Source organism: Plectropomus leopardus, chromosome 10 (assembly GCF_008729295.1).
Source record: "Plectropomus leopardus isolate mb chromosome 10, YSFRI_Pleo_2.0, whole genome shotgun sequence".
Lineage (NCBI taxonomy): Eukaryota > Metazoa > Chordata > Actinopteri > Perciformes > Serranidae > Plectropomus > Plectropomus leopardus.
Window position 1 is genome coordinate 7,814,019 of NC_056472.1, and position 12,269 is coordinate 7,826,287.

A 12,269-nucleotide genomic window follows, 5' to 3' on the forward strand; every position below is an offset into this window, starting at 1 on the left:
GGTTGTCACTAACTCTTCTCAAACGTGTGCTCACTAACTCCCCTTGCCGTGTTTCTCCTTCTCACGCACTTTTATAACTCCGTGCCGGTGATAGCAGAAACTGGAGGAATTATGTTTTCTGGTAGTTTGTCTGTCCCATTCTTGTGAAAGCAATATCTAAAGAATGCACTGAGGGAATCACTTTAAATTTGGCATAAATCGTCCACTTGCAGTCAAGGACAAACAGACTAGATTTTGGTTGTCATAGGTCAAAGGTCAAGGTCACTGTGCTCTTGTTTGTTTCAGTCTTGTGAACGTGATATCTCATGAACACCTTCAGGGATTTTTTTTTTTCAAATTTGATGCAAAAATTCATATTGACTTCTATTATAAACTAATTCAATTTTGACGGTGAATTCAATTTTGAATGTGACCGTGACCTTGTGTCTGTCTTATTCTCAGTGATATCTGGAGAACACATTGAGGGAATTTCCTAAAATCTGGCACAAACCTTCACTTGGACTCAAGAATGAATCCATTAGAATGTGGTGGTAAAAGGTTAAGGTCACTGTGACCTCACAAAACATGTTTTTGGCCATAACTCAAGAACTCATTTGCTTATACGACACAACTTCACACCTTGAAGCTGCTTATTGTGGAGATCTTCCATGCTGCTGAGGGTAAGATGTGTGTAAAGCATCCAAGTTTTCATAGACATGATTGTAAATTGTACTGCAACTTGCCTGGTGTGCAAAGGCATACAGCTACAAGGTGGTAATTTTAGTGACTCACATGCCACCTATGTCGCACTGACTTTAATCCAAGCAGGGTGGGTCACGCAGTCATGCCCTCAACTGAACCAGTGACAGTTTGGACATACTGTTTGATATTCTGTCCCTGGGCTGTCTGCAGTAAGATGCATGATTTTCCTTTTCCTCTAGTTTCAAGTTTTTTTTTTCTGTGCTGATATGTCTTACAGTAAAGACTCTACAACTCAACTATTTTTGCCGACAACAAAGAAAAATCAGGAACATGTCAATCAATATCATACTGGCGGTGCTGCTAATCCCACTCGCCAGCTGAATTATTCATAGTCAATTAGAGGCTGAGAGGCTGAAGCTGTCTTCATGGCACAAGTGCATTTTCAATGATTCATTTCATGAGCTACGCAAGGGGTCTCTTAATTGTTGTTTACTGCTCGCTACCCAACCACATGTTATTTTTATGCCATCGTGATTACTCCCGGCAGCGCTCAGAGTGCTTGGGAAATGAAGTCCATTAAGGGGTCCTGAGAGCTGTTTTCCTGTCAAGCGCCATGAAACGTTTCCAGGTTCAAACTTTGCTGCCCGAGAACAATAAATCTCATCCAATCTCAAGTGTCAAGTCGATGGAAATGAGATGCATGAAGAGATGCAGGTGGTGTATTTTATGGTTCTACACTGCAGTAAAATTACCTGCAGTGTTGTACAAAGATTTGTTTTTATAGGATCCCTGAAGAACCATTAAAATAGCAGAAAAATCATATGGAAAGGACATTAAAAACCACACAGCTGACCAGTGCCACAAGCTGCATAGTGAAGGAGTTGTGCTTGCACCTTTTTTTTAGTGTATTTGTTTGTCAAACAGTGAAAGTGAGATGACTAAATGCCTTAGGTCATTTCTGACATAGTATGACAAGCTGTAAAAGCACAGTCTGAATTCTTGTGACACACAGCTCCTTTGACAAAAATAGGTGGCTAGATCTGAGAATAGCACTGCTGCCCTGCAGTCAGCACCTCATGCCTCTGCAAATCATCCACTTTGAGAATCCCTCATGGCGATCAAAGTATCAAAGTCTTGTCCACATACATGCACCTCTGTCAGACTTTCACACAGACATCTAAACCTCCTCTCTGATCATATTCGCCTTGGCCTGAAAGATGAAGTGCTGCACACAAATTCTGAAGTAATAGAGAAGGCACAGTGTCACAAAGCCCCACACTGCCTCTTCAATATCACGCTATTTTGCCGCCTTGCCGTTATTTTAGGTACGGTCGTGGAATGGTGGGACAGTTGTCTCACCATAGGTCAGAACTGGAGGTAGTAACGATGTCTGTAGAAATGGGACAGCCAGCAAGACAGGATCATGGGCAGCTCAAGTGTGAAATTTTGGTGATGTGTTGTGTGTGCAGCTTATCATGAGACATTTAAAAAGTATCTGTTAGCAGATGCCGTTTAACTTAATGAAGAGCAGTAGCTGAAAATGTCTGCAAATTGGGAAAACAATGATGTGCGGGAACTCCTTACTCTCCGAGCAAAGAGCGAGATCAGACACCATATAACAGGGACAGTAAATGATTGTTATTGCCATGTTATGCCATTGTCATTGTTTTATAAAGCACTGTGTGATATGGCCGAGAGGCTGACAGTGTTGTGGTCAGGGTTAGGTACCAAAACCTGGTGCCAGTATAGCAATATAGCCTCGAATTAGAAACTGACCAGGCTCCCTTAAGATGAACTGTTGAGGTGGCCCAGGTAATTACACTGTAGCCACTCCTTAACAGATTGATATATCTCTGGCGGCTAAGTCTCTCCTTAGTTAGGGAGACAATAACTCAAAATGTATTTTGATGTTATTTAGTATTTAATTATTGTTGCTGGTTTAGTTTTTACTGATTATGTGGATATGTTATGTAAATTTGCAAAGTGTTTTGTATTAATTCGTATTTATATAAGTGCAGTATAAACTTTTTAGAGCAAATAATATATTCAATTTTAATTCAAATTGGCCTTTGCAATAAAAAAGCCACTATTTCATGTTGTTAATGGCTTTATTTAAAAAAAAAATATATATATATATGTATATATATATATATATATGTGTGTGTGTGTGTGTGTGTGTAATCCAGGCTCTGTTTAGGCACTGGTACTGTTTTAAAAGTATTTTTTTGGCATTGGTATTGGAAAAAAAAAACAAACAATACCTAATCCTAGTTGTGGTAATCGTCCTGCCCATCACTCTTTTGATTCAGCAATGCTGGCATGCTGTCTAAAATCACAAATTGGATTGGCATTATGCAGCTGTTGTTTGGTTCTGTGTAAAAAAAAAAAAGAGCAAAGGTGGCATAATAAATGGACTTTCCACTGAAACTGTGAGGGCAATACTGTAGCTCATTTTTAGTTGGTTTAAAAACTTAGAATATCTTAATATTCCTCCAATGCGATGCCTTTATTTCTTCTCATTTAACACTAAGGAATAAGCTGGACTTCCATTAAATTTGTCATTCACTGAAGTGGTTGCTTTTTCTTCTATGAGAAGTCCTAAAAAGTGGAATAAGACCCTGGAGAAACCTGGCAGTAACTTGTTTCCATGAGGTTTTATTTGGCCATGCGCTGCTTGCACCTTCTTTCCACTGAACTCATTCATTTGACAGTAATTCAGTTCAACAGCTTTAAAATAACTGTGACAGCAAAGAGACTGTGTGTGTGTGTGTGTGTGTGTGTGTGTGTGTGTGTGTGTGTGTGTGTGTGTGTGTGTGTGTGTATTTGACAGGAAGATGAAGGGAGAACATACACACTTGTATTGTGTTTACTCTGTGGTATTTCTAGTGACTGATTGCAGCTCTCATTACCACTTGTTTGTGTTCAGCTCAGTTGACACCTGTTAAATGTGACAGAGGTGAGTTTTAGCTTCTGCTAGAGTTGAGCAGCCAGTGGCTTTCATGTATGTGTGTGTGTTCACATATTCCTTGCAGTTTTGATTGCATAACACACACACAGAGTCACACACACACACACACACACACACTTGACAGTATGAAAAGTTTTCTTCTTCTCTTCTGCTATTGACTGTGAGGTAACTCTAAGCCATGAGGATGCCTCTGACTGCATTTCATTTACAGGGAAGAGCCTTTTATTAAGACGCACACAGCTGACCATGCAAGTCGTGGAAGTAAAGATTTAGTAACGTCATTAGAAGTTGACAAATCTTGAAATCCCAAAATGGTCTCTGGAGCTGCTGTGTTCCTGCTGGACTGTCAGTTCAAAGTCTGCCCGATTAGCACAAGCAAAGCAGCAAGCTTACATCCAACACCAAACTGTTAGGATAGTCCCAGCAAAACTCACACCAATGCCAAAACGGCTGGACTCTGTTGTTAAATGCATTAATAACCGTTCAGAAATATTAGCCATGTGATACAAACAGTTAGCCATGTCACTGTGTGTATGCTGGCAGACTGTCACACCTGTCCCTAGCACAGAGCTCACACTCCTGCAGCAGCTGTCTCCTAGTGGCAGGGAGATGGAGGGACCACAGTGTCCACTTGTCTCCCCGATAAACAGAGAGCAAGAGAGAGCGGGGCAAGGGGGGGTTATACATGGTGGTCATGTATGGGAAGCACTGAGATTTCTATTTATTTCTTATTTTTCTATTGTTATAAACAAAAACTAAACAAACAAAAATTCTAATTACAAAATTGAAAACCGAACACCTACCCAACAAATTAATATTCCAATATTCAGGTCCACGTCTAGCTTTTAGCACCTTGATTTAGCTGATAACAAACCTGCCCACTCCTACCTTTTTCTGGAAAAAGGGGGTTACATTATGAAACAGGCTGTATTTTACTTAAGTAACAATAAATACAATGTTAATTTTTGTTGTTTTATTGCTTATAGTTGTGTCATTGCCTATAGCTAGTATGAACAATCTAATTGCCATTATTATTTTTATTTTTATTTTTATTTATTTATTTTTTCCAGCTGGTCCAAATGAAACCATAATCATTCCGTAATTCAATTTAATTCATCATCCGAAGGAAGGGGCAGTAAACGGCAGGAGGCGTCGTACATTGTACAGATTGTAAAGCCCCTTGGGGCAACTTTTTGATAAGTGATTGGGCTGTAAATAAACAAATAAAAGTAACATTTACATGACTTGATGGAATTTAATTTCAGATTTTCTCAATTGTTCTTGACTTTTCTCCTCTGTGGCTGGTAGCCTCACTTTGGCAGCCTGCTCACCGCTGACCGTGCACATTACAAAGCAAGTGAAATATATTACACAGCTTCACCAAAAACTATTGAAAAGCCTACTTTCGGTTGAGGAGAGAATTTAAGCATGTGCAGTTAGGTTCACAGACAAACTGATTATTAAACACAGGGGTCAACAGTTTCTTTGAGGGCTGGTGAACTGCAGGTCTTTGTTGCTCTCTGGGCCGTTAATGCACCGTACATGGCCTCAGGTAACCACAGATGGGTTTTAGCTCAATAATTTTAGGATATGTCGTGTTTGTTTTAAATGTGGAAGTGTGTTAATTGGTATATCTGCAATTTCCCATGCATATAAAAACACTCTTTTTCATCCACCCTTTTACAGCCTGTCTGGAAGGAATCTTGCCACAACACACCACTGAGGTCTCCATCTGTGTATGATGAAGCTTTAAGAAACAATTGCTTTTGGTCTGTTTTTGGCCTGACGTCTCCGCCTGGCACCACCAGCTTGGCTGGGAAACACATGGTGGTCACTACAGCCACCACGGAGGTGCACTGACACCCTCGCCGCTTCATCTCTCCTCCCCTGTCAAATCTGCCCCGCAACAACACCCATAACGATGAGCTCTCACAGTCGATCAGGTAAGATGTGAAAAAATGTAGAGGTTCAGAAGATGGGCTCTTGTGCTTTTCAGTCCATGTGTGGTTTCTTTGACATAGAAGAGCCTTGTACTACTGGAAAAACACAACCTCTGAGAATAGAGATGATAATGGTGATTTTTACTGAATTTATGTAAGAGTATAGGTACGTTCTTTTGTGGTTATGTTGTTTGGGATTACCCTGTGTTCTGTCCATATTGTGTTCAGGTATATTCGAATGCTTTTATACCTCTTTGAAGAGCCAAGACTAGTTTCATTCATTTATGAAAGACAGGGCAACTTAACCCTGCTTCTGACGACATCCTTTTCTTTGATGTCTGAGCACAGTTATAACAGGCTAATTAAGAGCTTTTATTCTGCAGTATTTCTTGGAAAACGGACTTCTGTGCACTGTGATGTTTAAGGCAGAAATAGACGGAACTGACTTGTGTTGTAGCCATTATCAATTCAGACATTTCTCTCTTAGCCAGAGCTAGCACGTGTTTTTTTCACAGAGAGCAAGCATGTTAAAAATGTAAAATTGTCTCTCCATTTTGATTATACAGCTGATATTTTCATTACACCAAACCTGCTGTTTCAATTTTGCATTTTTGTCATGGGCTCTTCAATCTTCTTAGAGTAATTGACTATGGTTGAGTTGACAGTTGGCAAAGTGGCGAACTCCAGCATGTTGCAAACGGTGACGGTGGTGTGTAGGAAAGGGCACATGTTCATCCAAGTATGTATTTTGGATGTGCTGCGTCTAATTGATTTGCACTCATGCACACCCAAGAAAACAAATTGATGCAGACAAATTAGTTTTGAAGTAAAATGGGAGTGAAGCTGTTACTCTCAGTTAAATGCCATATTTAATTTGAGGTGTTGCTGAATTAATATTTTACATGTGAGGGAGAGAGTCATTGTCTCTTTTGTATCAAGCAAACTTTGCACTCTTCATTTTAATTGTAACCCAGTTGTGTAGCTCTCCATCTGAGAGCAAGAGCGCAGTGGAATGGGAGGAAAGTTGTGGACCAGTGTTGTCACAGTACTGGAATTTCTAATCTTTGCACATTGATTGATTGATTGATTGATTGATTGATTGATTAGTTTATTTAAGTGTCATGCACTTAATTGTGACCAGCCAAAATGGGCCTATAAGACACTGACAATAACAATATATAAAAAAAAAAAAAATACAAAGTTGGTCGCGTAGCTCTTTCTTATATGTCCACAGCACAAAATATATATTATACAAGGAGCATTTCATAACATACAAACCAATAATATGCAATTATACTGGTTGCAGTGTTTACTGGCGTGATGCCCATGCATTTTCAGTGAATCTAGCTATGGCATGAATCTCGTCCTTAAAGAGCCAACTCAACATATCACACTCAACCAACCAAAATATGTCAGGGTTCTTCGCCTGAACTTATTCAAACAAATACTTTCTCAGATCACCATACAGAGGGCAAAAAAACAGAAAAACTGAGCACACAGCGACCTCCGTCCCCTCCTCAAGTTTAATGTTTAATAAGGTTCTGTGTAGTAATTTTCTTTAATTTGAACATAATTTCTGAGTTTTGGCTTACTCCAGATCTCCTCCTTCCTTTGTTTCTTATGGAGGTGTAGTAATTTTTATTTGTTCAATACAATGGAAAATATTGATGTTTGATTTTTTAAAGTGGGGTTAAATAGAGTACTTAAAAATAGTTAGATGTTTTTCTCAATGGATTCTGGCTTACAAGAGTGATATAACCCTCGAGGATTCATTTTCCCATTGGGTATCACTAAATTACATGAAGGTAAAGCAGTGAAAATAGTCTCAATAAAGTGTACACTTAAACTGTCATTGAATGCTTTTGAGTAGGACTTCTTTTAGGTGGCTAAAATTTGTTTTGTTGCTGACCCCCCACAGCAGTACATTGCTTAGCTTCCTTGTCAGACTCCAGCCTGCTTCTCCAAAGTGGGAGCGTGCCAACTGACGTCTACACACACACACTACTGAGAGAGAAATTATGCAGCTGGTACCAGTGTATAGATACTGCAGAACATGAGTATTGGCACTGTTTATGCCTGCATCTTCTGGTCATGTGGGAGTGAAAAAGTAAGGCAGTGGTCCAAATTCAAGTTTAATATCATTAATTTAATTTTTTGATAGCAAATAAATACAATCACAACAATAATTATGTACACAGATGGCATTTATTTATTTAATTTTGGTAATTTCTCAAACTATTGGTGGAAAAGAACAATGTATGACAAAAAAGTGATTTCAGATTCACTCTCTTTTGAATCACGTTTTTCTTTTTTCAAACATTTGCTAAACATGACAGTTAGTCCGTGGAAAATTCCAATAAAACTGCAACGTCCATTAAGTGACTCTCCACAAACATGACTTTTATCTGGTGTGTTTACTGGCCATGAATTATATTTCACAGTTCACAGATTTCTCTTTGCATGCTCAAAAATGGATTCCCTGGTGTGCTTGACCTCGACCCATGGGAGCCACCCATGTGTCCTACTTAATACCCCCCTTTTTTTTTCTTAAATTACAACCATGGTCCAGATCGGGCTCTTCCTCAACTGCAGACCAAAGTAGACAAAAGGCCAATTGTGTCCTCCTTTACCCATGATGCTTTGGCTGTTCTGGTGGTATCCAGTGCAGTGATGTCACAGCCATTGATTAATTGTTGTGAGGCTACTGGTCCTGTGTGGCACAATGTGGGTTGCTGGCATCACCATCTTTTCTCTTGAGCTGTGAGTAGAGACATGGTTTTGTCCCAGCCAAACGGTTTGCGTCAGAGTGGATGTGTCAGGCCATTTAGATAGCTGCGAACACAGATATCTGTTCTTCTTCTTCTTCTTCTTCTTCTTCTTCTTCTTCTTCTTCTTCTTCTTCTTCTTCTTCTTCTTCTTTTTTAAATACATTGTGTTATGTAAGTGGAACCTTGGATTGGATCATAATTTCCTTCAACTCAGATAATTTCCATGCTCTGTCTATTCTCAGCCCTCACAAGTTTTTCCCTTTAAGTCTTTGAAAGTTTCTAAAATAACTTGCAGTGTGGGATTACAATTTCACTGTCGTCAGTTATGAGGTATGCTTGTCAATTTCCTGGTTATTTCATAGAGTTCATCTGACTTGCTTGTGCTTCTTTTGACCAAGACTCCACTTAAAGTAATATTTCGCAGATTTTCACCAACACTGGATAAAAGTTTGGATAAACTGGTAAACTCTCCTCTGTCTAACCAGTGCCTAGATATCTCTTCATCCCCCATGGAAAAACGCCGCCAAATGATGTAATTTATGTAATTTGACGGTGTTTTACTGGCTCACAGACTGTTACTTGAACCACAGGCTGTATATTTTCGTATTGCCTGTCATCTGTGCCACCAACATTGTAAACAAAGATTATACAGCTGATCAAGAGAGTTGATCCGCCCCTTTCTCTATTTCTGTGGAAGTCATACCAAAATCTCATTAAACGGTAAAACTAGGCAGTGCTGATAGAATATAAATCAAGTAGGGCTGCCACTCTAAAGTCGGGGATTCATCATTCGGATACCCTCAGTCAACTGAGACTTTTTTTTTTCTGTGTAGTGTACCTCTGGGTATGTTTTGGTCCCCAGATTTTGGTGTGGAGTGAGTGCCCACAAATACACACAAATACAGTCTCTCGCTTTTGTTTGATAGCAAAAAATGTTTTTGTTTTTCACATTTACAAACTGTCGTTTGTGCCATTAGCTGAATAATATTACGTGAGTTTCACTGTCACACTGAACATCCCCCTGAGTGCCCTTAAAACTTTGTATGGAAAACAAAACGAATTGTTGAGTATTTGTATTGAACATCGAAATCTCATTTGACTGACATCATTCTGAGTAGGGTACAGCCCCAAAATCAAGATCATGTCACTGCACTGGCTATTTCTTGGCTAAAATGGTTCCAGAAACATATTTAAATGCCCTGTTTAGCTGAAATAACGAGAGACTGTGAACAGGATGTGGGCGCCATACTGCTCCCTGCACAGTAAAAAAGGAGGCCCATAAAGAGGGAGATCAAACCGTAAAACTAAGCAGCACTGATCAAATATAAACCAAGACTCTGTTACTGCCTTTCATCTATATCGCCTCACGTTTTCAGAAACATGTTTAAGTTTATATTTTAACTGTAAAACAAAATCAATTTAGTTCAATTTCAAAAGTTATTGCATCTTTCTCCTGTAGAGACAGGCTAGATTTGCTTCATATTGTTGAAATTCTTCTTTAAAAGTACTCCCAAGCTGAATCCACAGTGTAATCATGACGCATTTTAATAAGGAAGGGAGCCTTTTTTTGCTCATTCACAATTTGACGGTTGATGGATAAACATAATCCCACTTTTGGAAAAGAGATTTCGTATGGTTGATATTGAAGCCAGATATTCCATACACACCAAAAATAGGTTAGGGATAGTTCTGTTGAAATGCCGTACAAAGCCAAAACATTCCGACTGCCAGACTTCTCTCCACCTCGAGGAGCTCCCAAATTAAGAATGAAGCTTTCACTCCTCAATTTCACCTCCTGTTAGCAGTTCATTTTCCCCTTGTCGCCCTCCTGTCTGCGCAGCATTGCTAAGCCCTTTTCCACATATGACAGATCATCATTTCCCATTCTAAAACCCACCGTTTTTTCCAGCACTGAAGGGCCTTTTGTCGGACTTAAACTTGGGTGGCAAAGGCTGGCATGTTGACATGCTACTTGGCATTTTGGAACCGGGTTTATGGCCTTGGAGCCAGAGCAAGAACACACACACAGACAAACTCTCTCATCCCCAACAAGACCCTCCCCTCGGCTCTCCAGCGGCAGTAATCGGTGGCAGGTCCTGGCTGAGGGGGGATCTTGCGTCAATAAATCGTCATGCAGAGCGACTCCCCTGCCTGGAACACAAACAGAAGAGAGGGGCCGTCTGCTGCTGGAGGCCTTGCATAGCTTGTTAAACCCCTCTGAGGCCTGTACAGTCGGACCAGAAAGAGAGCTCATGCTGGGTTTAGTATTGTTGGTATTGTTTAGTCTTTGTTTTACGCCTTGGAGCGATCCCAGCCTCCTCATCCTGGTGATATAGATGCTGGCTGATAGTTTTGGTAGCCTGCAGGGAATTTGACTTCTGCTTGTGTGTGTTTGCAGAGTGAAACCCAGAATACGCTCTTTCCCCCTGTGGCAGTCATAGATAGCTGAATGTCCCTTTGGACTTTTTGGATGATTCTGCTATTACTGCTCCATCTTGTGAATTCATTTTGCATGTGTGTTTTCATCCATCTCTCCAACCTAAGATTAATTCACACCCTTCTCCATCATGCATGCAACAAAACTAAAAGAGCGAATTCCAGTAAGGTGTGGACGAAAAGAAACACATTACCGTAACGTGCAGGTTTTTAGATTAGCGGGTCGGTATGTGGGAAGATGCTTGGAGCAGGAGAGCAGTTGTCTCTCGCTGCAGCAGGGCAGTGTTGAGGTACAGGGTGGGGGCCGCAGCGAGGAGTTGGTTTTTAAAATAAACACAAGAATCGCACCTCCTCACTTTTCAGAGTCTTATTCAGACCGCTGAGCCATGGCAGATGGTTGTGAATTATTCATGTCAAGTTTTTTTGGGACGAGCACGGCCATGTGTAGATTTTATCCCACAGATTATTCAGTATCGGCGAGGAGGGAAGGAATGATTGAGAGGGCTGACAGCACAGTAAGTGCTTTACAAAAGATGGTGGAGCATAAACTGCTAATGCCAGATAAGACTGTTGTTATTTTTGTCATCTATTGTGATCGATGGAGCGCCGCAACGTCATTAAACAGGATTAAAGTTCCTTCTTTTACAGCTGTGACAGTCACTGTTTTGTACTTCTTAGCCAATTTTTGCAGCCATGACTTACTCTAGCATCTAGCGCTTAGTGTTTTGAAGATGGTCATAATACAGTTCTGGACTAAAAATCAGAAGTTTGGACTGCAACCCAAATCAAGTCAGAGATTCGATGACTTTATGACTTCATTGTAATGTGATGTTCAAGGTCGGCTCAGCAAAATGACTATTAAGCAAAGGTAAATCATGATGATTTAAATCTAACTTCAAAAAATTTAGTTTTTGGCGAGAAACTAGAAGCTTGTTGTTTGCATAAGAAATTTGTTTTCCCAGCAATATAAAATGGATAGTAGGGATGGAATTAAAACCTGTGTAACGTCCTGTCATAGGCTGTAATCATATAATAATACAAAATTAAAACTACCAATGCAAAAATTGTAAATATTGAAATTATAAATGCAATAATTAATTTCCTCATCAGTAAAAACATGACTGAAAGTGACAGTTAAGTTACACTAAAGTATGAAAGTGAAATAATTCCAGCTCTGTTAAAAAATAATTGTCGCCTCATCTTAGGGGCGGCTGTGGCTCAAAGGTAATCGGAAGGTCTGCTGTTTGATTCCTGGCTCCTCTGGGCAACATGTTGAATCCTAAGGTGTCCCTGGGCAAGATACTGAACCCCAAATTGCTCCCGATGGCACGTTGATGATGTGAGTGTGTGTGTGAATGATTACTGAGTAGCAGGTGGCACCTTGTACGGTAGCCTCGGCCACCAGTGTGTGAATTTGTGTGAATGGGTGAAAGTGACAGTATCAGTAAAAACTAACAATCCCCATCCCTACATTTG

General features: G+C 40.0%; 1 protein-coding gene across 1 annotated transcript in view; it reads left to right on the top strand.

Moving 5' to 3' along the window:
- hdac4 (histone deacetylase 4) overlaps positions 1-12,269 on the top strand; it is a 157,275-nt gene that overhangs the window by 10,155 nt on the left and 134,851 nt on the right. Inside the window, exon 2 of the mRNA XM_042494096.1 lies at positions 5,336-5,592. Within this exon, the coding sequence (XP_042350030.1) occupies positions 5,571-5,592 (22 nt within the window). The 5' untranslated portion in view covers positions 5,336-5,570. The remainder of the gene's footprint in view (positions 1-5,335; positions 5,593-12,269) is intronic.